At 38.3% G+C, this 25,584-nt stretch overlaps 12 protein-coding genes across 12 annotated transcripts; 9 read left to right on the plus strand and 3 right to left on the minus strand.

The window, feature by feature from the left end:
- Nucleotides 1–183: 183 nt before the first annotated feature.
- On the minus strand, nucleotides 184–6,157 carry BDF20DRAFT_913944 (uncharacterized protein; the record flags this gene model as incomplete). Its single annotated transcript, XM_053084128.1, has 10 exons — nucleotides 184–333; nucleotides 405–2,751; nucleotides 2,830–4,756; nucleotides 4,833–4,986; nucleotides 5,075–5,266; nucleotides 5,327–5,406; nucleotides 5,477–5,486; nucleotides 5,557–5,861; nucleotides 5,939–6,013; nucleotides 6,079–6,157. The coding sequence occupies 10 exons, from the start codon at nucleotides 6,155–6,157 to the stop codon at nucleotides 184–186; spliced, it is 5,319 nt and encodes a 1,772-aa protein (XP_052935913.1).
- Nucleotides 6,158–7,673: 1,516 nt separating this feature from the next.
- Nucleotides 7,674–8,801, plus strand: BDF20DRAFT_789647 (kinase-like domain-containing protein; the record flags this gene model as incomplete). The annotated part of the gene is made up of 5 exons (XM_053076169.1): nucleotides 7,674–7,793; nucleotides 7,870–7,982; nucleotides 8,033–8,297; nucleotides 8,360–8,613; nucleotides 8,696–8,801. Coding segments are annotated over 5 exons (858 nt in total), but the record flags the coding sequence as incomplete, so codon positions are not given.
- A 2,191-nt stretch (nucleotides 8,802–10,992) lies between these two features.
- BDF20DRAFT_836413 (uncharacterized protein) lies at nucleotides 10,993–11,360 on the plus strand (the record flags this gene model as incomplete). Its single annotated transcript, XM_053078952.1, has 2 exons — nucleotides 10,993–11,184; nucleotides 11,238–11,360. 2 exons carry the CDS (start codon nucleotides 10,993–10,995, stop codon nucleotides 11,358–11,360), a joined length of 315 nt encoding a protein of 104 aa, XP_052935915.1.
- A 1,049-nt stretch (nucleotides 11,361–12,409) lies between these two features.
- Nucleotides 12,410–13,241, plus strand: BDF20DRAFT_820631 (uncharacterized protein; the record flags this gene model as incomplete). Its single annotated transcript, XM_053077553.1, has 2 exons — nucleotides 12,410–12,883; nucleotides 12,966–13,241. Coding segments are annotated over 2 exons (750 nt in total), but the record flags the coding sequence as incomplete, so codon positions are not given.
- A 989-nt stretch (nucleotides 13,242–14,230) lies between these two features.
- Nucleotides 14,231–15,081, plus strand: BDF20DRAFT_836415 (uncharacterized protein; the record flags this gene model as incomplete). The annotated part of the gene is made up of 2 exons (XM_053078953.1): nucleotides 14,231–14,817; nucleotides 14,949–15,081. 2 exons carry the CDS (start codon nucleotides 14,231–14,233, stop codon nucleotides 15,079–15,081), a joined length of 720 nt encoding a protein of 239 aa, XP_052935917.1.
- Nucleotides 15,082–15,376: 295 nt separating this feature from the next.
- On the plus strand, nucleotides 15,377–16,657 carry BDF20DRAFT_913947 (ornithine carbamoyltransferase; the record flags this gene model as incomplete). Its single annotated transcript, XM_053084129.1, has 4 exons — nucleotides 15,377–15,611; nucleotides 15,681–15,814; nucleotides 15,918–16,324; nucleotides 16,399–16,657. The coding sequence occupies 4 exons, from the start codon at nucleotides 15,377–15,379 to the stop codon at nucleotides 16,655–16,657; spliced, it is 1,035 nt and encodes a 344-aa protein (XP_052935918.1).
- Nucleotides 16,658–17,686: 1,029 nt separating this feature from the next.
- BDF20DRAFT_875985 (aspartic peptidase domain-containing protein) lies at nucleotides 17,687–19,697 on the plus strand. Its single transcript, XM_053081349.1, has 2 exons — nucleotides 17,687–18,353; nucleotides 18,430–19,697. Exons 1-2 carry the CDS (start codon nucleotides 18,085–18,087, stop codon nucleotides 19,448–19,450), a joined length of 1,290 nt encoding a protein of 429 aa, XP_052935919.1. The 5' UTR covers nucleotides 17,687–18,084; the 3' UTR covers nucleotides 19,451–19,697.
- A 40-nt stretch (nucleotides 19,698–19,737) lies between these two features.
- Nucleotides 19,738–21,285, plus strand: BDF20DRAFT_821374 (uncharacterized protein; the record flags this gene model as incomplete). Its single annotated transcript, XM_053077610.1, has 7 exons — nucleotides 19,738–19,890; nucleotides 19,978–20,082; nucleotides 20,157–20,211; nucleotides 20,290–20,429; nucleotides 20,516–20,607; nucleotides 20,715–20,892; nucleotides 20,965–21,285. 7 exons carry the CDS (start codon nucleotides 19,738–19,740, stop codon nucleotides 21,283–21,285), a joined length of 1,044 nt encoding a protein of 347 aa, XP_052935920.1.
- A 73-nt stretch (nucleotides 21,286–21,358) lies between these two features.
- BDF20DRAFT_578908 (uncharacterized protein) lies at nucleotides 21,359–21,987 on the minus strand. Its single transcript, XM_053075792.1, has 3 exons — nucleotides 21,871–21,987; nucleotides 21,669–21,789; nucleotides 21,359–21,599 (listed from the first exon to the last, which is right to left on the minus strand). The coding sequence occupies exons 2-3, from the start codon at nucleotides 21,766–21,768 to the stop codon at nucleotides 21,433–21,435; spliced, it is 267 nt and encodes an 88-aa protein (XP_052935921.1). The 5' UTR covers nucleotides 21,769–21,789; nucleotides 21,871–21,987; the 3' UTR covers nucleotides 21,359–21,432.
- A 139-nt stretch (nucleotides 21,988–22,126) lies between these two features.
- On the minus strand, nucleotides 22,127–23,101 carry BDF20DRAFT_821747 (uncharacterized protein; the record flags this gene model as incomplete). The annotated part of the gene is made up of 2 exons (XM_053077632.1): nucleotides 22,127–22,974; nucleotides 23,059–23,101. 2 exons carry the CDS (start codon nucleotides 23,099–23,101, stop codon nucleotides 22,127–22,129), a joined length of 891 nt encoding a protein of 296 aa, XP_052935922.1.
- Nucleotides 23,102–24,247: 1,146 nt separating this feature from the next.
- BDF20DRAFT_579084 (uncharacterized protein) lies at nucleotides 24,248–24,761 on the plus strand. Its single transcript, XM_053075793.1, has one exon. The coding sequence runs from the start codon at nucleotides 24,331–24,333 to the stop codon at nucleotides 24,640–24,642; it is 312 nt and encodes a 103-aa protein (XP_052935923.1). The 5' UTR covers nucleotides 24,248–24,330; the 3' UTR covers nucleotides 24,643–24,761.
- BDF20DRAFT_579085 (uncharacterized protein) lies at nucleotides 24,762–25,210 on the plus strand. The gene has a single exon (XM_053075794.1). The coding sequence runs from the start codon at nucleotides 24,880–24,882 to the stop codon at nucleotides 25,165–25,167; it is 288 nt and encodes a 95-aa protein (XP_052935924.1). The 5' UTR covers nucleotides 24,762–24,879; the 3' UTR covers nucleotides 25,168–25,210.
- The last annotated feature ends 374 nt before the right edge of the window (nucleotides 25,211–25,584 follow it).

The raw sequence follows: 25,584 nt of genomic DNA on the forward strand, positions 1-25,584 counted from the left end.
CACCATCTTGTATGTATAAAGTAAATAATAGGTAGAACGGGTAAAGTAAAGGATAAGGTGAGAAGAGATATTCTATGTAAAACGTTCTTTTTTTTTTTTGGGTTAAACTTTAGTACAATGGGGATAAATTGGGCTTCTGATCCCAAAAAAAAATAAAATAGAATAGCCATCAAGGCAACATTCTTATTTGTTTTCATCAAGATGAGATACTTCTGAATAGATTTGTAAAGCCCTCAAAATATGAGATGGATCTATTTCTATGGCTTCTCCTAGTCTTTCTAATACACCTGAAAACTTGCCCAACTTCTTCAAGTATAAGGAAGCAGCAGCATTCTATTTCCGAAATAGATGCGTGAGTCAAGCTTTTAGCCAAAAGACTTGAGATAAGCTTTCTCTTTTCTTACCTCTATTCTCGTAATAAAGTTTTCCATAAGCATAAGCAATTCTTCATCGGTGGCGACCTCATGCATTCTTTTGTTGAAAGCTTCCGAGTATTGAGATTGGGTGGTTAGAATATGTTGATGGGTCAGATTGGGTAATCCAGGGGGTATATTGAAGCGTGTATATAATGAAGTGTCCGCCACCGTGCCTGTTGTGATAGACTCTAAACGTATGGCTAAATTACTTAAAGAGATGACAAAATTGGGATCAATTTGACGATTCAAACAGCGAGCGGGCGGTGTGGGTGACGGTGAGGGTTGTATGTCATTCGAATCTCTTCGCTGAGGAGAAAGCTGTGGGGTATTATCTACAGTGAGCAAGTCGCTCTTATGCAGCGTCGATGGCTCGGAAAGCGTCTCTTCGATTTGTGGCGTGGACGTGGTGAGCACAGGTGTGGTGGACGCCATGATATCATTCTTTTCCATTTCCATACGTCCTGCCAACGCTTTAGGAAACACGAGACAGAGCATTTCTGGAGTTTCTAAACCTTTGAGACGACGTTCGCCCAACTCAACCACATGGAAACCAAGCCTCTTGATCTGCTGGATGTCGCGGCCCAAGGAATGAGAGCTGATGATCGCCGCCTCTTCCGCTGACGGAGTCGTAGCATCGTCGTTCAGCACACCAGGCATTTCGCGAAGAGCAGCAATCACGTCGGAAGAGACACAGATTTGCCCACCGTCTGCTGCGTTACAAATACGACTTGCCTTGTTGACGACAGGGCCAAAATAATCCATTCGCTTCGTAATCGGGTTTCTTTCATAAACGGGTATACCAATATGAATGCCCATGCGTACAGATAATCCGCGATAGATGATCTGACCTTCCTTTTTTATCTCCCGTCCTTCTTCCGTTTCCAAAATGCCAGCAGGCCAATCTGCCTCTAAAAGTTGCAGCTGTACTGTAAAGCACCATAAAAGTGCCGCCACCGTATCCTGGAAACACACCATAAACGCATCTCCTTCGGTTTTCACTTCATAGCCTCCAATGCTACGCAGTGTTCGTCGCATAATCGCATCGTGAATCTTGATAGCCGATCGCATGTCTTCCGGCTGTGTATCCCATAGCAACGTGGAGCTCTTGATATCCGTAAACACGAGCGCCACTTGATTCGTAGGCGGAGGCACCTCGCGATCCAACCTTGCCAAAATAGAATCGCTTGGTGACTCATCCTTCATGCGACGCTTCGTCTTGACCATCATGCTCGGCGTGCCAATCGCTTCCTCCATCACAAGGTCCGTCGGACCGGCGCGTCCCGTACCGAGATTCAACCCACGCAAATGGCGGAAGCGTTTGTCTCGTTTATTAAAGAGATCGCCCACACCAATAATCATCACCATCACATTATCGTCAGCACCATACGTTAAAGCAAAATCACGGAGTTTCTGTGCTGCTATCATGAGGTCATCTTTCTCCGTACGCGCGATATCGACAGCGGTCTGATAAGAAATACGATCCCATAATCCACGGGACGCCATGATAACAAATTCATCATTCTCTGCTAAATCAATCGTCGAAATATAAGGATTCGCGTTCACCACGGGAATCAAATGGTAATAGCCAAAACTTCGTGAAACATTCAGTTCGTCATTCAAGAGCCCAGAATTAGACACGTAGCCTCCGGCCGCTCGGATACGTGAGATTTCACTCGGATTCAATGGTATATGTTTTTGCGTAATTTCAAGCGCTTGCCCATTGTTACGAGACAGGACAGCCAATGCGTCACCCACATTGCCGACGTAGAGTTTCGTACCTGCGATATAACAGATCAGTGCCGATGCCCCTAAATCCTTATCCTCGTTGTCAAACGATCCAAACTCTTTTTCCAGTGCTAAAAATGTGCGTCGAATGGCCGATACGATCGTGTCATCATTTTTTGTCTTTTCGAGTTCGTTCATAAAATGGTAGGTCATGTTATCATTCAGATAACGTGTCATACGACATCCTGTTTTCATATGTTTGCGTCCATCAAACAATCCAAAGAAACATTCATCGTCCCTATTTCTAAAGCGCGGCATGACAAGATCCCACGTGGCCAAGTGATCACTCGGTCCAAGCCAATCCGCTACACCATAAGCCATACTGTTCACTTCAGAAGGTGACGTACGTACACGACGGTCGTGGTATTCCTCGGGTGTGGAAACCCCAAGGATCGTGACATCCATCAAACCGAGCATACGCAACCGTACCAACGCACTAAAGTCGGACAAGTTTTTCTCCTTGGGGTTTTGCATTTCAGGATGTGCCCTTTTGATTTCTAAACGCTTGTTGCCCGATAGATTAAGGTATTTCAAGCCCAAGTTCCAGTTCCTAATCATCATAGGTAACTCCCTTTAGCCGAACCGTTTTTTTTTTTGTTTTTTTTTTCATGTCACTTGTTAAACTTACCAGTTCCAATCATACGGCCAATTGGATATATTATATTTAAGCACATTGTTGGCAACGTCCAACACTAACAATTTGCGTAGTTTGCCGATTTCCGCAGGTAAAGTTTGCAGTTTATTGCCGTTGACAGCTAGTACACGCAGATAACTGAGCTTTTCCAGATCGTCGGCTGGAAGGGAAGCCAAGTGATTACCCGACAGATAGAGTTCATAAAGGTGCTGGTGGCAAAGGCCTTCCGGTGGAATTTCATAGAGATCGTTGAAACACAGGTTGAGCGTTCGCAATTCAAGGAACAAGGACAAGGGTGACCATATATCATCCGTAAATCGATTATCACCGAGAAAGAGATATCTCAATGACAGTGAAAGAGGGGGAGGGTGATTGCGGGGACTGGCAAAAAAGGAAGGTGGGTTGAAGTTGGGCGGTGGCTGGAATCCACAGGAAAGAAGATTGTTGTTGGCTTGATTACCTTCATTGGTCTTGTCACCATCCATAGGATAACCTACGGGTGAATGGAAGGCTGTATTATCTGTCATCGGTACCGGCAACGTGCCTTGGCCAGCATTGAAGGACGCTGCTGTTTCCGCAGGAAGATCGTTCCCAGACGATGCTGGCGTCGAGGGTGAATATGGTTCAGGAAAGGCTTCCAGTAAGTTGGATGAGCAGTTTAACGTCTGTAAAGATACACAAAGCCATATTTCTCGTGGTAATGACTTTAAGTTATTCTTCTGAGCATCTAATACTTTCAATTCAGTCAGCTTGTGAATATTGGATGGCAGTGATTCCAGATTATTTCCCTGAACGGACAGACGCAAGAGTTTCGTTAAAGCGCCTATACTCGTCGGTAGTGAGCTTAAACTATTATTGTCCAGTATAAGTTGTTCGAGTGCAACTGCGCTTTTGAACAGATCATCGGGCAAGGATGCTAACTTGCAGTTGGCAAGGTTCAAGCTTGTCAATGTACTTTTCGTACTTGTTAACGTTCCATTCGAATTGATTAAATCAGCAGTGGATAATGTGAATTGTGTCAAGTGGTTTTTGGACATTTTCAATTGCCGTAAATGCTGGAAATTATAGTTGACAAAACTGATCGCATTATAATCGATAGAAATAATTTCCAGTTTAGGCAAGAGATAAAGCTCATCCAGGTCAGTAATTTCATTCTGCCTTAAATCCAGCTCTTGTAATTTCTCCAATTTTGATATGCCTGAAGGCAACCGTCCTCTTAAACGATTAGCAGTAGCAAATAAGCCGACGAGCTGTGTCAAGTTGCATATTTCGTCAGGAAAAGAGGTAATCTTATTGAAGCTGATATCAAGATAAGCAAGGCTGGTGATCTTACAAATGACTTCAGGAAACTTTCGAAAAGAGTTGTTGGATATAAATAAGATGCTCAGTTGTTGTAAGCTAGCAAAAGATTCCGGTAACGTTTTGAGGCTGTTATTATAGGCTCGTAATGTGCGTAATGCAGTGAGTTCTTCAAGATGCGCTGACTGGAGATCTTGAAGCTTATTGCCAGATATATTCAAATGTTCCAGGTAGGGAATGCAATGCAGCGATGAAGGCAGTGTTTTATACTCGTTATTTGTTAACCATAGTTTTTTAAGGTTCTTACACATCTGCAAAAAATCTGCTGGTATTTCGATCAACAAATTTCTAGAGAGATCCAGTGATGTGATTTTTGAAGCGTATTTGTAAAGGAAGATAGGTACAGTTGACATATTTCGTGCTTGGAGATCCACGCGTCTATAATTCCCCAAGTCTTCTTCTTGTACGGTTTGAGCAACATTGGGACCAAATTCGAAACGGTACAGATACGAGTTGTCTTCTCTTCCAACATCTTCAATTCTATCTTCTTCCGTATAGCCTATCTGTTCTAGTAAGGCTTTTTGAATCTGTATGGGATGTTCATTAGGCTCTAATACTCGCTCTACAAGTTGATTCAACAGCACAATAAAGCACGTTATCAAGATGTTTGGAAAAAGAGTTTCGAATCACTTTCTTACCATTATTATGAATGAGTAAACTTAGTCTGTATTTGCTGAGATCGTGTAAAAAGAATTTTCCAGCAAGCCTTTGGATGAGTTCGTTTGTTGTAGTATTCAACGGTGCGATTAAAGTACCAAAAGTACCATCAGGTCGAAAAATTCGGATACAATACTATGAGAGAAAAAAAAAGAGAATATACCTTTTAATTGACAATAAGGAGATGTTAGATTGCCCGAGTTGAGGATCAGTTCTACGTTACGTTTTTGCTAGGTATATTCCAATTCTCATGCTCAACAACAGGAAAATAATCTGATGGCTCATTCTTCATCACCACTGCTGGCGTTTGGAATTCATCTTCAGCTGTAACAAGGTTGCCATCTGCAGGCTGCACAGCCCAACTGTCAGGAGGTGCCCAATGCTCTGCATTACTATCTGATTGCCCTGTGCCTTGCTGAAAAAGTAATCGAATGTCAGATCACTTGTAGGACGAATCTAAAACCGCTATTCTTACCGGCGTAACTGATGTCCTTCGTCTCCCGTTACGATACTCAGGATTAATGATCTCGTCTAAAGAATTGAAATTTTGATCCACTAGTCAAAAATAAAATCGAGTTACTAAAGTTCTGAGCAAAAGAATTTTGTTCATATAAATATACTATACATTCAAGAGGCTAAGAATATATCAGTAAAAAAAGTTAGAATAAAGTTGCCAAAACTCGCGAAGCAGAAATGAGTACTTACTTTATTTTGCGTTCCATCATCGGATAAAAAGAAAATGTTGCCTTCTGATTTCTCTCTCTCTTTGCCTTTCGAGCTGTTTGAAGTTCCAGATTTTTTTCGTTCGTAGTTATTTGCAGCCTTATTGTTGTTGTTATTAGTGTCATCCGTCGTAGGTGCTTCATTTTGAGTAAAGCTGTGAATACTGTTCTCATAATCTTTTGACCTTTTACGCGGTGCAAAAATAGATGATGTATCAGTATTGTCTGTATTCATAGATTTCACTGGAGTCGTGGTAAAAAGGCTAGCAGCTCCCATATCTGATCGACCTATGCAGGCGAAAAGAAACGTAAGTTGAGTTACTTTTCCATAACAAGCAGCAGCAGCAGCAGAAAATATACTTTACTTTTCTTCCTTCCAAATCGAAACAGGTGTCTCTTTTTATCTTTTGGTGGAGGTAACTGGTTCTGTTGCGAAGCATCTATTAAGAAAAACAGAAAATGTCAAAAGCCTGAATGGGATTTCGCGGCCGATCCGATAGATTACCAGTTAATCCTTCCAAGCTGGGCTCTGTCTTTGCCTTAGGCCCTTTTGATTCCGTTCTAGCTGTTTTTTGTAACGGCATGAAAAGAAAGGATCGGTTGTCCTATGGTGAGGATCGTTTGCAATATATTGTTTTAGGGGAATGATTGCAAGAGAAAAAGCAATGAAAAACGATTAACAAGGCAGAAGGTCAAGGAAAAAAGATAATGTACTACTATGCACATATAATTAGCATAGGTCTATAACAATGTGTATTAAGATTAGATGTTCTCGGGCTGAACGTCTATTTATGCTAAATAAGCTGATCAAGAACCTGTCAATTGAGAAACAATTACAAGTTTATGCAAGAAGGTGAGCTTACCAACTTTCTTCCACTGTTGATGGTAAGAGGAGGAGAACAAAGGTGCTTCTGCCGGTTAAAGTCTTCGGCGTAAGTCTTATTCGACGATAACTAAAGTTGCACTTGTAATGAAAAGAAGAATGGAAAAAGCTATTTTGAATGTTAATTATAGTGCCGCGAAGTTTCAAGCAGGATTTCTATTTTTATAGAGTTCGCACCAAAAACTTTGTGATTTTTTGTATGTTTTTTTTGATAGACCTGATTCTTGATTATTGGAATGCAGCTTGACATTGATAGCGTGGCACATTTGTATATGGTAATGACGTACAAGTAGATCCATTTTTAGCAGAGAGTTTCCAAATTCTGGGTATTTTTAGAGTTCAAGTTTCTTTTATAAATAGATGATCAAGTCTATGCGAACTATATACACTGCTTAATATATGAGTAAGTTTAATTGCAAATGCGTTTATTTGAGTGAATAATTAAATGTATGAAACATAAGACTCACTTAAGTAGCGAGCCTGTAAGGTTGAACGATCACTCGAACAGACGACGCACTGTAAGTGTTTGCATTAATACTGTATCTTTCTTATGCAGTACTTTGGGTTGCAAATGTAACCTTGCTTTGCTTGGAATGTGTCACAGCTTGAGTGAAAAGACATACATAGGGTACTTTTACCATTTGACAGTTGCTTTACTGCCTTGACTATTTTTTAATTTCATAAAGCCAAGTCTGAATTGAGTATGTATATACATCCCGTGAAATGTAATTTCAATCCGTACCGTTCAACCCGTACGCGCATAATTGATAGACTCCTTTTTTTTCGTCTCTTTACATATCGACCAGCTCTAAACGTCCTAATTTTATATTTTCTTCTGTTCGTTCATTTTTTTTTCTTCTTTTCCCTTTCTGCGTCTGTTTCCATCGACATATACACCAAATAATAGTAACATGTTTGCTTTAAATGGACTAAATGAACAAGCATACAATATAGATAGCACCGATGAGTTGTATACCTTGCCGAAACCAATTCTCATCAACTCGGCCATTGGTAAATATGACATGTGATGTAAATGAATAGCAAGCCTTTGTTTAAACTTGTATAGCACCACACTATAGACACTAGTGAGCGACAGCAGCGCAACCTTGTCATAGATGACTTTGACCTTAAGCAACCCATTGGTATAAATTTCCTACCACTTCTTTTCCAGTTTTGAGGACTACTATATAAACATGAATGGTATTGTTCAATTATGATTAGGATATGGATCATCAGCAGTAGTTTATAGTGCCGTTCATATCGAGCACAAAAAAAGGGTTGCTGTGAAAATAATTGATTTAGACAAGTTTGAAAGAAATCAAATCGATAGTTTACGGGTACATCTCCTGTCCATTCAGAAACTGAACGAGACATAACATTTTTGATATTAAGATGATCCGAAAAAAAAAATAGAGAGAAACAGCGCTCATGGCACTTTCAAAGCATCCTCATGTGTTACCAGTCTATGGCTCTTTTGTGCATGGATCGAAGCTCCATATTGTAACTCCTTATATGGCGGTAGGAAAGTATTTTCTGTTCATAAAGTAGACGACGAGGATATAAGAAATTGACACAGTTCCTACATCTCAATAGGCTCGTGTTTGGATCTGCTCAAACTATATTATCGAGAAGGTTTCGATGAAGTCACGATTGCTGCTATCTTGAAGCAAGCCCTTGAAGGCCTAACTTACCTACATAAAAATGGGCATATCCATCGTGATGTAAAAGCTGGTAATTTACTCATGGACGAGGATGGATTAGTTATGTTGGCAGATTTTGGCGTTTCTAGCTCATTAATGGAGTCGGGTGAGAAGGGTGTTAGAAAAACGTTTGTTGGCACGGTAAGGGAAGATTTGAATACATTGATACCAACGTGATCCACTGAAAAATCAAACTATCATAGCCTTGCTGGATGGCTCCTGAGGTGATGGAACAAGCCAACTATGATTATAAGGCAGACATTTGGAGTTTTGGTATTACAGCCATTGAATTAGCTACAGGCCAAGCTCCGTTTGCAAAATATCCCCCATTAAAAGTTCTTATGCTAACGCTAATGAATGAACCTCCTGCATTGGAAGATTTGACTCCTCAAAACAAATTCTCAAAGGTATTCAAGGAAATGATAGCTTCTTGCTTACAGAAAGACCCAGCGGAAAGGTAATTGACGTTGGCAGATACGTTTGCATGATGAGGAAGAATAAAGAAAATTGTAAATGACAAGTACTTTTCATCTTATTAGACCTTCTGCTGAAAAATTACTATTACACCCTTTTTTCAAACAAGTCAAGAAGCCAGATTGGTTAGCAAAAAACCTAATTGTGAATATACCTCCAATAGAGAATAGACCTTTCAAAAAGCTACCGTATAAACAAGATAGAGCAGCAAGTATGGACGAATGGGATTTTGGTGAGGAAAACCAACAGGGGCTAGATCATCCATCGAGTCGCGACTGTAACAATCATTTTCTTCATCCCAACCCTCCACGAAGACATATCTCTTTCGGCAACGTTGTCATCAAGAAGCCTACACATACAAGACAAGCAGCCTCTGAATCATGGTCAACCGTTAGGAAACGAAATACCAACGATACCTATGTTGCGGCGACTATTTCAACCATTCATGCTGGATCGACTGTTGCGACGTACGAGAATGGTATGCTGCGAGGAAAAGAGAGCTCAGAGCAAGAATTGCTGCCTTTTCAAAATAAAAATATTAAACATCAGCATCAACATCAAAGTTCAGCCCCGCCTATATTGATGATAGAGGTACTTTACGTTTTCAAAAAAAAAAAAGAAAAATTTAAATTACAAAACAATTTGCCACCAAATGCTCAAATACCACGTTGTTACATAAAGGAGCCACTGAAAACTGTTGATAAGCATGCAAGACATGGAAAGCAACCAAGTGTGCATTTTGTTGATGAGCCTACTAGACCATTATGTCGCGCCGCTAGTAAGGATGACAGTAAGTAGGGAATCGATGTATTCTCAATTTATTGCAATGTAACAAGTATAACAGCTAACCCTGTTTACATAGATAAGAGCCCATGTTATCATTCACAGCAAACGAGTCCTTCGTTAACTAAAGACTATGTATCTTTGTCACGACGAAGCTCAAATGTCTCAGCCGGAGCAGAAACAGCCAAAGTAGGGAGGTTTTTAGTGAGCAATGGTACCGATCCTATTTACGAGGTTAATTCAGTACAGCAGAGTTTATCAGACATGAATGCCATGGGTAATACAACACGATCTGAGTACAATGATCCTAGCAATTCGGTGGCACCAACCTATAAAGAGAACGCCATCAGTGCCGTATATAGACAGCTGCATCAACTCCTACAGCAAAACGACTCGCAGAAACAATTGATAACAGAGCTTCTACAGTGTTTACAATTAAAGGCGACAGAGAAATCACTATCTCAAGCTGTGAATAATAGCCAAGCATCAATAGAGCCGTCTGCCAGGATTGTAAGTTTTCAGTTTAACTGCAGGAAACTTGATAAATGATCAATGTAACAAACCTGACGTTCTGTGCTATAGGACGCTTTGGAACAGCAATTGCAAGCATACCAACGTGAGAATCTTTTGCTACAAAGAGAAAACAAAATTATGAGGCGGCAATTAGATCAGTTGAAGAACCAATAACTCAAGCAAATTGATGATGGTTGCAGAATATCCAAATTCGCATACACGTATTTTTACTTGATTTTTGGACCTCTTTAAATTGCTCAACTCTTCTATAATGCCAAATGATACCATTAAAATCAGATGTACTCTCAGTTTACTTAACTTTATTGAACTGTTTGTATATAAGCCTACATAAATTTGGTAGTTTTATTTAAAGCAGTGAGCAGCCTTGGCCCTCATTTAAAAGCAATTGAAATTGAGGGGTTATGAAAAAATCAAGTAAAGCCAGACCATTCCTATAGATATCCTTGAAATATAAGTAGACAATTTACTATGAACTGTAGAAAGTAAACTCTCTCAACGGATAATGCCAAGTGATAATTACGATGCACCGTGCATGAGAGTGTACATAAATCGTACATAGTATACATAGCTCAATACCGGTAATCAGAGGTAATCAGAAGTACACAGAGTGTGATGTTTATAAATAGAAGACAAAAGAGAAAATGGGTGAGACTGAACAATGGTCCAAATTCAATTACTTCAATGAATAATAAAAGAATGAATTCTTTATTTTCTTGGAGATGAACTGGCTCTGTAGAAAATGACAAAATGATGTAGTAGCAGCTAATAAGTACTGCTACTATAAATAGAAGATTTACGAGATATTTGGCAAGAGAAACTACAATCAGAGATAGATTAGCTTTTTTCAAAAGGTAATATTAATCTCACACGTTCATAGCATCAGTGTATTGTCCTCTTTGTTGACATCTTGACCATTGAAAAGAGCAGTGAAGTCGTGTCATTGTGCTGAATTTTAAGAACGCTTATTTGTGGTATAAAAGTAAAATCAGAAAATCAGCGTTTCTAAAAGTATCTTTTTTTTTTCAACTTGAAAAGTTGCCAGCAAATGTCATCATTAACGGAAGTTCTTGCTCAATTACTCGACAAAAGGATTTCATTTATAAGACTTCTAATGAGTCAAGGGCTCTGGGACCGCAATGATGCCGAAAATGATATGCAAGCAGCTATTATCAATCTGATGAAGAACGAGAATATAAACTTACAGCAAGTACAAGATCTTGAAGAAAGCTGGCAAAACGTAAAGTTTATTCCTAAAAATCAAGAGAAATGTAAAACTGACTCGTATTATAGTTCTTAAACTCTAGTGAAGCCAATCTGTTTTTCACAACCAATAATGCTATTCTTTTGGAAGGTCTTGCTGAAATGAAGTATACATCTCGTGTGAAACGTGATTTTTTCGCGACGTATAAGTGATGTTGAAATCAGATTTAAATGCTAAAATAAATTTAAAGTGGAATTATTATACAGGATAATAATGAAAGTGTATAAACATGAGTTAGCCACACCTTCAACATACTATACACGTATTAAGATCATAGAATCATGATAACACTTAGTACACGTCACCTTGTATTTTAGAAAGCCGCTTATATAATGCTGCATTCTTACTGGTTGAGAATGTCAGGAACGAGTATTTAGCTCCCTTTTTTTGTTTTGTTTCTCTTCTTCTCCTTCTTTCTTTTGTTGTTAAATACAAACGTTTAATTCGCTATGAACGCTTCTCTATGAACGCTTCTCTTTCTCCTTTTCAGTGTATATTAAAAGGACTGAAGGTGATCCTTATCACCTTCAGTCTTTTTCAATTATCAAGTCGCATCTACTGAACAATATGGGTGAATTGAAATTTATAAGTGATAAGTAACAATGTTGTCAGGAGTATTTAAATATTATTCAAGTTGGTGAAGGTATAGGAAGCAGTCAAAGTCGAGCAACGTATCCGACAGATCTGGTACAAGCTACCAATAAACTGTTTAAAAGAAGCACAGAGGACATTTTTTCGAAATTCGGTTCTCTTTACAATGAATGGTTTGACTCGTTGGTAAGCTGGCCGAAAAAAGACTGTATTACGACTAATGACTAACATTTTTAACAGCTTGAAGGTGTTGATAAATGCCTTCTTGACGGGTCAAACCTACCAATAATCCTACTTTTACGTTCTGCTATGAAGTTTTCCTCGTATTGTAAGTTATGATTCGCATGACTTGTAGCTACGTGTATTGATTTCTTTTAATGTAAAGTGTCACCCAAGTTAACGGATCGTCTGAAATAGATCACCTTTTACAACCGCAGAATCTGTAGCAATCCTATTGTTTTTCTCACAGCTTTTTGAACACGTTGTAATTACTTGGTCCGACAGCCGTTCGATAGACTCTCGGTTTCCCCTTTTCCTTGACGGGAAAAGTGGATCGAGGTTGCCCAGTTGAGTGCATATTAACTTTATTCTTAATTAATACTTTGGATATGCTATCAAAGTGGTTACTCCGTTCTGTAAGTTGATTCCTGGTGAAACCCGTGTTCAAGCAATCAACTTTGAGTTGAAACGCCGAGGTCCCCGACTGTCCCATTACTATAATGCGGATGCTATTATTCTTGACAAGGTGTTTGATCAGGAGCTTGTGATCTTGGAGATGACAGGACCATATGGCTTGAAAGACATTACGGGTGAAACAACTGATCACGTAAATGCTGCATATGGATTATTGGCTATGTTGCACAAAATAGCCTTCTGTTATGAATACGCTAATGTCGATCTCTTCAAAAAGCTGAAAGTCTACTTTATCCATGCTGCTTACAAAAGGATCCGTTTCTGGTATTTTGGTTTGGTGAGTGAACAGCTGTACGTTTTAGATCGAGTTGGAAGTGCTTTGTTACCGATACAGCATGTTGGTTCAAAGAAAGAATTTATGGACGTAACCAACATGATGTGGGAGCTTAAGGTATGTGAGTATTAAAAAATTAAAATGTGTTATTTTTTTATTAACTGCATTTTTTTTTTTTTTTTTTTTTTTTTTTTTTTAGTCCAGTATTGACTTCTCCCACGGACTATTGCAGGAGATCAAAAGGTCTCAGGAAAAAAACAAGCAGATAATTGAGAAACGTCTCGAAGGTTATGAAAAGATAATCAAATTAGAGTATCTGTTAGCGGGGAGTGCTGAAGTGAAGCTGTCTTCACGTGTTTCCGAAGCAGAAGACATATATGTTTTCAGTTCTCCCCTTGGCCCTCAATCTCCTGTCGATACTATATTTTCCCGAATTCCGTCCACTTTTGTGCCTTCATCGAGTCGCCTTAGATAGCTCTCCCTTTTCTCTTGTCTTTCCGTAGATTAGCAATGAATGATCAAAAGATTGAATGCATTATTCTAATAAAATCCCATCAATTTTCTCATGAACATAGCCTAAGCATATCTTTCTGTCCGTCGTAAAGCTCGTCATGACGAAATGTATATGAAATAACCAAATCAATATGGATTTTCCTTCTGCAAAGCTCCCACCAGTAATACAGTACTAAAATAAAAATAACATTTGCACTTGAACATTTTCAAGCACTTTCTAAAAAAGAAACTGTCTCGAAATGTCTATTTCTCGAACATTATACAACGTCCTTATACAACTATTCAGCAGTAGCCACTGTATTTTAGAAATTTTCAACTTAGTAGTACAAAACCACTCTTTCAAGAGTCAATGACAATGTTTGAAATTATTTCAAAAAAGTGACTCACGAGAGGCGGAAATTCTATACAACATTTTTTCATTTATCATTTACATAAAGAATATAATAATAAATCTCAATCAAGACTCTTAAAGAGATCAAGATTGAAAAAGTGCCAAAAATTAGGGTAAACTTCCATTGCGTCCCGCATCCACGGAAATCTTTAGTAAAAGGCGAAAGATTTATCCGATCTGAGCACAGGACAGAAGTACAAAGAACAAGAACCATTTTACGCATTTTTGTGGCCTTTTTATACTTTTTTGATAGTAAAAACTAAAAGACTGCTTTTTTTGAGTCCATCAGTCACGAATTTACTATTCCGTCAATTTTTTTTTATTTTATTTTTGGCTTTGTGCAGAAATCCAAATGGAGTATTTTGTTGGAAGTCAGCATTGGGAAAAGGGCGATCCTTTCCTTCATTTTACGTATTTCAATTTGCGTCTTTAAAACAAAAATCCAAAAGACCAGTTTTCAAAAGGTTCACGCTGAGCCTGGAGTAATATATACCTCATTCATCTGACATTGCTCATAGACAAACAGCTACCCATCTTTGAAGAATACTTGCTTTATTTTAATGACGTACACTAATTGGGAAACGCACATCTTGCCGTCGCTCTCACTTTTTAGATGGTATAAACTGAGTGATGTTGTCGATTATTTACACAATATAAGAGACACCGTCATTCTTTTTGAAAACAGGCCAGATGCAAAAAGTATTCAGAAGCCTGTGCATTACCCCTTACCAGCCTCCTTAAACCAGCGTTTTCCAGAACATGAAATTTATCTCTGCGAAGGGATTGGAGATTGGCACCTTAAATTGGATCTTTTAAGATTGCTTTCAGCCAAGCTGTTCAATAAAATCTATAACAACAATAGCATTGAGAATGAAAATGATAGCTTATTCAACTCAACAGGCCATATTGAGATATGTATCTTGAAAGTATCTAATCAACTACTACAATTAATCGAACAAAGAACAGATCTCATAACCCGTAGTAAATTTGAGTTGCGTTACAACTTGTTATGGGAAACTGACTTTCATGATGTGATGAGCTGTAATAATTGCTTTTGCAAGGCTTATAAAATGATTGTATGCGCAGCTTCAGCGATTTTGCAAGTCCATGATGCTACTCATGAACAGTGGAAACTCACCAAACGAATGTGATATGGACAGAGTTGTAGCTAGACGGACACTTGCTTTCCATTTCGTCTACAGTGTGAATCGAAGAAATATATAACAATACATCTCGCAAACAGAGTTCCAGTTTTTGGTGATTGCAAATTATTGACAGCCCTACTGTCATTTCTTCAGAGTACCTCTTGCTCGATTGGAAGCCATGTAAAAACATTAGAATCCAACAAAGAGTAGAAAAAGAGCCTATGCTGCATAACAATAGTCATGAAACAAAAATTGTTACAAGATAAATACTAGTTTAATTAAAATTATTGTTAGTGTCATTCTACCTTTGCACACACCCAATAACAGTGAGTCAACATGAATATACTTTCAAATGAGTCATGAATTTTAACAATCTGGGGTAGAATTTTTTAATCGACCCGTAGGGGATTGAAGATAAAATACCCCACTCTATGACCCATCTGGATAATGTCACTCCGCGCTTAATTCTTAGAAACAGACTGTATAAAAGGCCTCTCATCATTTGCTGTTTTATCCACAACTCTTGCGTTCTATTTCTGCAGATATAACTAACTACGAAACATGACTGGCATCCACATTGAAGCAAAAAAGCCCAACCATTTCATTACCACCGCTGATTTTACAGCCGAACAATTATTGGATTTGGTCTACAATTCTCTTCAGTTCAAGGTTCAAGCCAAATATACTCCTTCAGAAGAGATCAAGCGTCCTTTGGCAGGAAAAACTTTAGCTGTCCTGTTTTCAAAACGCTCCACTCGTACTCGTATCGCTACAGAATCATCCATGGCATTTCTTGGTAAGTGCTAAAAAATCCCTTACCTTCCTCGCTTTCGATTTGATCTAACGCTTAAGCCGGGGAATACAGGTGGTCATGCCATGTTCTTAGGCTCGCAAGATATCCAACTCGGTGTTAACGAGTCTTTGCTCGATACTGCTCGTGTGGTTAGCTCGATGGTGCATGGTATCATGGCCCGTGTCAAAGGACATGATGAAATTGAGGTAAGAGAAATGATCCGTCTTTCAAAAGTTTTGTGGAACCTGCATTTATTGGATCTGTTGATATTCACTTTATCATACACTATGTATCATGCCCTCATGGTAGACTCTCGCCAAGGAATCTTCAGTGCCTGTGATTAACGCTCTCTCCGATAAATATCATCCTACACAAATTTTGGCTGATTTGATGACCATTCATGAATACTACCATAACAAAAATAATAATGTTCCTGAAGGCATTTATTCTGCACACACCCAACATCCTCGAGAGACACTACCTGGTAAGAAGGTCGCCTGGGTGGGTGATGGCAACAATATTTTACAAGAAATTCTCGTTGCATTTCCCAAATGCGGTATCAGTGTAGCAGCAGCTTGCCCTCCTGGTTACACTTGCGATCAAGATGTCATTGATATTGCTCTCGCTGATGCCAAAAAGACAGGTGCATCAGTAACATTTACTACTCAGCCAGAGGAAGCGATTAAGGATTCTGATATCATTATCACCGATACATGGTAAGTTGGGTATAAAGCTGTAATGGGTGTGGTGGAAAATATACCTGACTATTACATTTTAAAAATCTCAACAGGGTTAGTATGGGTCAAGAAGAAGAAAAGAAGAAACGTTTAATAGACTTTAAGGGATATCAAGTGACAAAGGACCTGATTGCTCGCGGTGGTGCGAAACCTGACTGGATCTTTATGCACTGTCTACCTCGTAAACCTGAAGAAGTTGACGATGAAGTGTTTTATGATAAAGAACGATCCGTGGTTTTCCAAGAAGCCGAAAACAGAAAATATACAATCACAGCTGTCATTGATGCATTATTAAACAAAGGTAGCATTTAGCCATCTTTATATATCCATTGTAAAAAAGCTCATTTCACCCTATCAGATTCATTCACCTACCATTCTTGCACCTCCAAAATGAGATGCTTTTGTCTTTGATGACCTGTATAGAAGTATAAAATGAAATAAAACTGTTTAAATCTCAAAAAAGTTGAATCAATAAACTTGGCAAGACCTGGGTGAAAGATGTACCTTGACCAATTTTATTAATTGCGTTAAGCATAGGCATTAAGCATGAAAGCTGCACAGAAAAAGAGAAGGTTCAAGGATTCATTAGATCCACGTGCACCGACCTTTAAAAGGAATTTCTACGGAATAAAAATGCTGTACTGATGCTTGGATTTTATTTATAAAGAGTGCTATGGCATTGCCAATTTTTGGTTAACAAAAAAATGGACTTTCTTGGCTGTACAGACATAGGTTAAGAAGAGAGCTGTGTTTATCTAATACAAATTCGAAATTTGCGCAATGATTATTGATCGTTGCTGATCAAATGAGAGGCAGCAAGCATTAAAAGTAACTTCTTTTTCAACGCATGCGCATGTGGGAGTTAGGAACGGTACGTGCTCTAACAATATGGCGTCCTTTATATCTTTAAAATAGAAAAGCGCCTTGGACGCACCTTCATTATGCGACAACAACTTTGTGCAGGAGTATTGAATCGAGGCATAACATCTAAGAGATCCGCTTTTTTATTGCCTTCGCTATGATTAGTTGATATCTTTGAATCCTGAAAGTAAATTAAATGACACTGCTAGTTTTGTAATGATTTAAAAATAGCAGGATTATTTCGGCTTCTGGAAACGCGAGAGAAGAGCTTATGTTGCCCTTTCAAGGTCAGAGGTTTTGTTATAAAATGTCAGCTAGTTTTACCTGACGGTTTAATTTATAAAGAAAAGCGAGAACGTGATTTAGATACAAATTCCGTACCTTTGGTTCATGTTATGTTGTACTCTACTAATTATAGTATCAATATTATTTCTTTTTTTATTTTTGGCAAGGTGTTCAAGGCTATTTTCTACAAACTTGTATGTATATTTACCACCAAAGAAAAAAAAAAAAAAACTTCTCGTACTTCTTTTCCGTACGTGTACCTTCATCTTGCATGTGTACCTATTATTCTGACCTTTTTAATCAAATCTTTATCAGTAGCGAAAGAGATTGACATAAGTGCCAGTGCTTACCAATCGGTTACTTGAGCATTAAAGATTAATTTTACTCGTGTCTTTGAAAAGATTCATTTTAATCATTATGTTGCGAAGCCTATCTTCCTATTTTTAAAGATAGCAGCCTTTGCTGCCTCTTAGACCAACAAATTTGCGGAGAGGTGAAACCAGTGAAGAGGGATAAATAGACCTCATTGGAATGAAAAGAAAAAACAAAAGCAGAAAAGGGCAGACTTGCTGTTTTCCCACTTGATATCATCCATGATCTATATTGTTACCTGTACTTTTATTTTACTACTGATCACTGTTATCTCTGCTTCCGTAAGCGCTGCAGAAGCAAAGAACACCATCAAAGTTCCGATAAAAGCGATCAAAGAAACAAATACTAGCAGAGTCGATCGTGTACACTCCAAGCTTCAAAAAAGATTAGACGCAAGCGTGCCCTTATTCAACTACCGTACTCAATTTCTCGCGACCATTGATGTAGGCACTCCACCACAAAAATTCAATGTCGTTATAGACACTGGAAGGTATCATATTCATATAGCAGCAAAAACGCATTCTCAAACCGTTTGATTAATACGATATACTATACATAAACTATAGTGCTGATCTTTGGATACCATCAAAAGAGTGCCCGGATGATTACTGCCCTTATTATACTTTCAATTCAGCCAAGTCTTCGACGTATCACGATCTCAAGGAAAAGTTTGACATATTGTATGGTTCAGCATACGCTTCTGGAAAATTTGTCACTGACGATGTTACATTATCGGGAATCACTGTAAAGAATCAAAAACTTGCTCTGGTTACAAAAACAGAAGGTGTGCTCAATGTGAATACTTCAGTCTCAGCGAAAATACATCAGGACGGCATCTTGGGCTTGGGATATCCCCATTTAGTGACTGGAGCAAGGAGCTATAATCCTCTCTTATTCAATATGATGGAGCAACATCTGATACCACAACCTGTGTTTTCAATCTATATGGGTAATCAATTGGACTCCGTCGGCTGGACTGGCGAATTAATGCTGGGTGGTGCAAACAACAAGAAATACACAGGTGACATTCATTACGTACCTGTAATGGCAGATGAGAAGGATAAACCTTTCACTTTATGGCAGACGAACGTTCAAGGTTTCGGTGTAACGAACAAGGATGGACATAGAGTAGGACAAGCTCTTTTCAGAAAATTAAGGAAGGCTGTTATCGACAGCGGCACTACCTTGACCTATATTGATATGCAGAGTGCAAAGAGATTACTGACTGCATTCACGGGACAAACCACTTTCCAAATCTTGGACGTGGGCAAGCTCTTCCGTATAGATTGCGACTATTATAAGGACACCAAAACCCGATTTCAAATGTACCTCTCACGCTACAAAGGGAAGACCGATAAATCATCTGTTGTTGTAGATGTACCAGCTTCGAGTCTTGTTATTCCTTTAGATACAGAAGACGTCAAAACCGCAAAGCTTTGCGGCTGGGGAATTGTTGGTGTTTCCGGTCTCCAACATTATTTGATCGGACAAAGCATTCTCCGTAATACGTACCTCACTTTTGATATGGAGGCCGATCGCATTGGTTTTGCTGCTGCTATTGATACAGGTGCCAAGATTACAAATTAGAAATAATTATATTTGATTGTAGTATATGTCGATCCTCCTTTATGTGTGATCATACTTTACCAGTCGTAAACATTCTATGACCACAACGCATGAATATATAAAGTTCAAACGAGACACTGCTCCGTTTGAATAGAATGTCATATGAGTGATTCAAAAAACTTAGGTAATCCTTTCCCTGATTTTTTCCAACATATGACGTAATTGTACCAATGTGTAAAAGTAAAAAGTTAAAAACCTGCATTTGCTCTTTCTATTTGGACTTTTTTAGACTTATTCGTTTATATATTATGTCAGCACAACCTATTAAAATTGGCATCATTGGTACCGGTATTTTCGCTCATCGCCACCATAGAGCTTATCAAGCAGTAGGAAAAGACAAGTTTGAAATTGTCGCCTGTTGTAATAGGTCTAAAGATAAAGCTCTGGCTTTCGCAAAAGAGGTACAGTAAGCTCAGCGCGATTTTGCTACCATTGGAGTCACCGACCCTCACAGAGCCACATTGCGCGCTTTATGTTTACATTGATAGCTCGGCATTCCTGAATCAGCTGTTTACACAAATCCCGAGTCTCTCATCAACGATGTCAACGTAGAAGCAGTCGATGTACTCCTGCCAGTTGAGTTTAACAAGCAGGTACTAAAAGAGCCACTCGCGATCATTTTCCCTGCAATAACAAATAATGAATAAACCCCTCATGCTATTATTAGATCGTTGAAGCTGTTGTAGCAGCTGGCAAGCATGTTATGTTTGAAAAGCCCATTGGTAACTTCTTTACCTTTCCTATCAAAGCTATCTTGTAGTGTTACATGGCATAGTTCAAGTGCTAATACCATTTATTAGCCGCTTCTCTTGATGATGCTCGTGAAATTGTTTCCATTTCACGTCAGGCCAAAACAGTTGTTGCAGTTAGTGAGAACTGGTCATATCATCCATTGATTTATGCTGTTGCAAAATATGTGCAAGATGGTAACATTGGTGAGGTAAGTTGCTGAAAAGGCTTTATTCTTTTTTATTACAAGCTTTTTGGAGAGCGTTTGAATTAAGGGGCTTTACTCGAATATAATAGATAATCAATTTCACCTATGATTCTGCCCGCCCCTATAATCCTGATACTCCTTACCATACAACAAAGTGGCGTCAAAATCCCAAGCATCCAGGGTAAGCATTATAATTTCATTGAATAGGGCCATCATGAACGTAATTGAAAAAATATGTATACATGCTTCCACTCTTCTGTCATTACAACTGATGATGGCACACTATAGTGGTTATCTTAGCGATGGCTGTGTTCATGATATGGCCCATTTGGTCCCTATATTGGGAAGATTCGCATCTGTCTCTGCATTCGCCACAAAGAGATATAAGGTCCATGTTTTGGAAGATACATTGGCGACTACCATCAAATTGGAAAATGGCGGTGTTGGTGTTGCAAACTTTACTTTTGTAAATTTCTGTTATTACGGGTTCATCAATGTATATGATTTACTAATCAATCTTTACTTTTTATTTGCTCAGTGTTCAGCGGGTATCAAAAGAATGCATTTGGTTGTACATGGTACAAAAGGATCCATCGAGCTACTTGATGATATGGATGTAAAGTTATTCAATGAAAAGGGCGAAGCAATCGATAATGCTCCGCTCAAAGCCTTGCAATCCAAGGCACCAGGAAATGGTTTTGCTGATGTTGAGGGAGAATTCGCTGCTTTCTATAAGGCTGTTCGCAATGGAAAGGAACTAGCTATTACTACTGAAGAAGCTTTTCATCACTTGGCTTTCATCGTCGCTTCTTTGGAATCCGTTGAAAGTGAAAAGGCTGTTAAAATTGAAAAGCCTTAAATTACTTTTTGTATATATCAAGTCCCATTTTGTCAATATAGGGTTGTCCATGTAATTAAAAAGTGTAAGGGTAAACTTGTCTCTTGATGCCTATCGTTCGTTGTTTTTGTATTTATTGGATCTTTAAGTTGATATTTGAGGTACTCATTATACGTTTTCTACATTTGACTCTTCCGATTCCTCTTCCCAAGTATTCAACGGCCACAACTCTTCGTGACGAGGAGCGATTCGCGAGAGATGATGACTTTGACTATTGTCTGCTCCGTCTCTTGCAAAACGAAAAAAACCTGTATTCCTTAAAAGACTTCTGCCCACTGTCAAACAAGATTAGCTTTGGTTGCTCATAATGGGGACGCTACTGATTAAATCTTGCATCACATTACCGCATGTCCCACAACAAAAACACCAGCAAAGTCCAGATAGAAAGATAGATGCTATAAGTACTATGAAGAGCCACAGCTGAACTACCGTGACTTCGGCCATTCGTAACAGATGCGCTGATAGCTAATGATAGGCACAACAAATAGAATTAGCATTACACGTTAAGAAAAAGAATAATGCATTTTAACCTTCCGCAAATAGTACTTAGTCTGAAAAACCTTCTATTCTTTCAGAATCATTCATCATAGAAGAAAGATGAAAATGGGATAATTACCAAGTATAGATGATATCAGCTGTTTAAGTATATATTAAATACAGGTTATGGGTGAATGATTGAGTAGCAAATAAATAAAAATGTTCATAAATAAGTGTTATTCTAAGATGAGATAACTAATTGTATGCTATTACATGAAGGGTGCTTATTCTATTTATAAGTCTTGCTGATCTATAATGTTGCTGCTTAACACCCAGTGAGCGAATGCGACACTGCTTTTAACTTGTGATTTGCTCTTTGCGAGTCTGCTTTCACTGCCGTTCCCTTTGGGGGCATATTTGCTGTTGCTGTTAGCAAGCGTTGTTGACCACGGTGGATGAAAGGCATATACTTGGTCATACAATTTGCGCTCCAAAATAATAGGTTGAGTGGTAACAAAATGAGAGTGTAAAGAGTACTATGCGTTTGCTGACGTTGCTCTTGTTCAAGACGGTAACAAATATATTGATCGAATTCCTGGATTTTTGTTTCGATAGTTGTGAAATGCTCGTCTGTCCAATTTCTCAGAGCTTGTTCTCGTTTCTCGAATCTTTTGATTGCCTTGTTTAGCTGTTGGACAGTCGGATGGATGTCCTCTGTTACTTGGGCAAATTCCTTTTTGGTTGCAAACGCTCGATGAAGATGATCCATTTCTTTTTGGAGTTTATCAATCTTTTTTTGAAGCAGATCAACCTGAGAATCAGATATCTGAAGTGTATTCTGCAAAAAGATGGTTCTCTCATGCAAGAGGTTCATTAAGTGTGTAGCAGGCTTTATTGACGCAGCGAGTATGAAAACTGTGATATTAACAGAGCTAACATATCGATCGGCATTACTGACCAATTGTCGGCTGTACTGCAATAGGTAGCCAGCAACAGCAGGTGATATCAAAACCCATATTAATCCAGCGAGTTCATGTCGTCGAAGTTCGGCTGCGATTCTTTTATGTTGTTCTTCATCTTCTCCATGTGAAAGTCCAGCTCTCGCTTTTCTAGCAAACGAATTTTGATGTATGACCCTACGGGCTCGTGCACTTTCATAGTATGTCCATGGTGCTTTTTTAAGTTGAGAGAAGATTAAGATTCATACACTTTACTGAAAAGCCGTTCAAAATACAAAAAGTCTTTGTTAATTCTTACCACTTAACCATCGGTAAATATAATAGAGTATCAATACAATCATAATAAAGTCACTCCAGACTTCAGCGCTTCCAGCAAAGAAAGTACCCAAAGTGGGAACAACGGCTAGTACTAGAGGCCATGATAGGCGCGATGATAGGTCACCTTTTTTCTGATCCATTCTATCACCAATGTTCATCCTATGTGAATGTTTTGTTTTCGCGTCACGTGTAAATGGCTTTTGATATTTGCCATCGTACTCTGGGTCTGAAAACGATGACATTTACTGTATGCTATAAATTTAAGGAAAGAAATTCAAGGAAGGCAGTTTAAAGAAGGGTGAGTATAATGGAAAGGGAATGTAAGGTAAAAAGACCAAGAAAAAAAAAAAAGAAAAAAATCTTAAACAATTTTTTTTTTTCACTCAAATCACTAATTACAGAATGTAATTTAGGGTACTCGTCCTATCTATGATGACCGTGCGTTTGTTCTTTATCAGCTGCCTACAGTTTCACGACACAATAATTGGGATAAATCACCTGTGCTGGCTCGAAAAAGAACAAAGTACAATTCAACTGAAGAATCTGAGTTATTTCATTTGGCCCAAATTGGATGTCTTTTGCTAAGTTTACATTTTTCGTATTTGCATGAATTACTGACACATATTTTTTTAAAGTCCCTTGTAATTTAGAATTGTCAGGTCCGTATTGTGGATCTATGTGTAATTCTATTGTCAGCGTTCCAAAATGATGAAATTTAAATCATGCAAATGCTAAACAACTTTGACTCAATTGCTATTAAAAGTACCGGACGAACCTTCAGTAACAATGTTAGATAGTTGCAGATCAACCTTACAGTACTCTAAAACCGCTGAGAGGATTTTGTTCGATGATGACTTCTTAAAGTTATTTTTTAAATAAAGAAATAATGATGTGTGTGTTTGTTGGCTTCAGAAGTGCTTTACCAGTTTTTTTTTCTTTAATATGTTGTTTGGAAGAGCATGGGTATTCATGTTGATTTTTATTTATTGAATAAATCATGTATTATTGTAGTAGATAAAGAAATGTTGAAAGGAGATAACATAGTGAAAGTTTTTAGTATTAAGGTTGAAATAGGATGCGCATAGTATAGGCTGGGTTTCTCTTTTTTTTTTAATAAATAACACACGCTCTTTCTACATATTAATTGTGACCAAATGAAGCGAGCTGCATTCTTCGTGCCACTGATATTCAGCGGTGCTTTGATAATAAAGATGATCTTACTTTGGCATCATTTGTAGAAAAGTTTGGCATTATGAATAAACAGTATGCATTGAGCAGATACAACTCAATAATTAGTAATGTCATTTTTGGAGATGATGGCAAACGTTTAACGTCAGAATTGACGACCTGGAAGCATACTGAAGAGTATAAAACGTTCTGGATCGATATAATAAACAAAAAAACTCAACTTGTCGTTCATAAAGGATGTACTCAATACGTATCTGATAGGGCACAAGACGCGTTAAGAATGTGGTATTTCTATAATACCTCTTTTATAATATATAAACACGAATTAGACAAAACTTCAAATACTAAACACGTTATTATGATCATAGAATCATAATAACACTTGTACATCTTGTAATGGGAAATTAAGGAACGAGGACTTTTTCCTGATTTTTTTTTAAAAAATACAAACATTTAGTTTGCCGTGAAAGCTCCCCTCTCTGATCTTCAGTATATGATAAAAGGACTGAGGAAACTCCTTTCACCTTACAGTTTTCATATCTATTATAAGTCGCGTTCACGAAAATATAAACATCCAGAAATATCATAAGAATACTTACCTCCATGTCAAGAAATGATCCAACAGATAAACCATTATCTTCTGAAGAATCTATATCACTATCGTCGTCGTCGACTGATTCAGAATCAAGCAGTAGTATATTCTACATTACCATCTTCATGCGCTAGTCCTACAGTCAATAGCGGCAATAAATCGCCACCATCACTGTCGCCCATCAATCCAGTACCAAGCACTAGTTCTACAATCAATAGCGACGATAGATCGGATTCCACAGTCAATAACGACAATATACTGGCACCGCCGCTCTCGCCTATCAATTCAGCACAAAATACTAATGTATAAGATGTCGAAAACTCCCCTGTCCTTGCGTCATGGTTTTTTGAGGAAACAGATGTAGCAAGCAGGCCGTGGCACAAATATCAACCGATCATTTGGTTCTCATCGAATCGTCCATCCATGAGCTTCTGGAGCCTGTTGAAATCCTCCGGAGCAATACAGCCAGCTCGTCATTAAAATTTTTAGACAAAGTGCAATTGTGTTGTAGACGAAAATAAAAACCATTCAAACAATGATTCAAATTAAAAAACTTGTCAGTAGTGCGAAACAAAAAAAAAAAGAAAAAAAAAAAAAAAAAAAACCAAAGCAAAAAAAGAAACGGTGTAATTATCTAAATCCTCAAAATGTAAGGAAAACCGTGTTTATTACGGCGATACTTTCTTCTTCACTTTTGATTTGAAAGTGTTGCGATAGTCACCAAAA

This window comes from Mycotypha africana (assembly GCF_025528875.1).
Source record: "Mycotypha africana strain NRRL 2978 chromosome Unknown BDF20scaffold_6, whole genome shotgun sequence".
NCBI lineage: Eukaryota > Fungi > Mucoromycota > Mucoromycetes > Mucorales > Mycotyphaceae > Mycotypha > Mycotypha africana.

Excerpts from the sequence above, each read along its gene's own strand:
- BDF20DRAFT_579084 (XM_053075793.1), top strand. The coding sequence starts at position 24,331 with ATGAATAAACAGTATGCATTGAGCAGATACAACTCAATAATTAGTAAT.
- BDF20DRAFT_875985 (XM_053081349.1), top strand. The coding sequence starts at position 18,085 with ATGATCTATATTGTTACCTGTACTTTTATTTTACTACTGATCACTGTT. Across the intron at positions 18,354-18,429 it reads GTCGTTATAGACACTGGAAG|TGCTGATCTTTGGATACCAT; the intron begins GTATCATATTCA and ends CATAAACTATAG.
- BDF20DRAFT_578908 (XM_053075792.1), bottom strand. The coding sequence starts at position 21,768 with ATGGCCGAAGTCACGGTAGTTCAGCTGTGGCTCTTCATAGTACTTATA. Across the intron at positions 21,600-21,668 it reads TTTTTGTTGTGGGACATGCG|TGGGCAGAAGTCTTTTAAGG; the intron begins GTAATGTGATGC and ends CTTGTTTGACAG.
- BDF20DRAFT_579085 (XM_053075794.1), top strand. The coding sequence starts at position 24,880 with ATGATCCAACAGATAAACCATTATCTTCTGAAGAATCTATATCACTAT.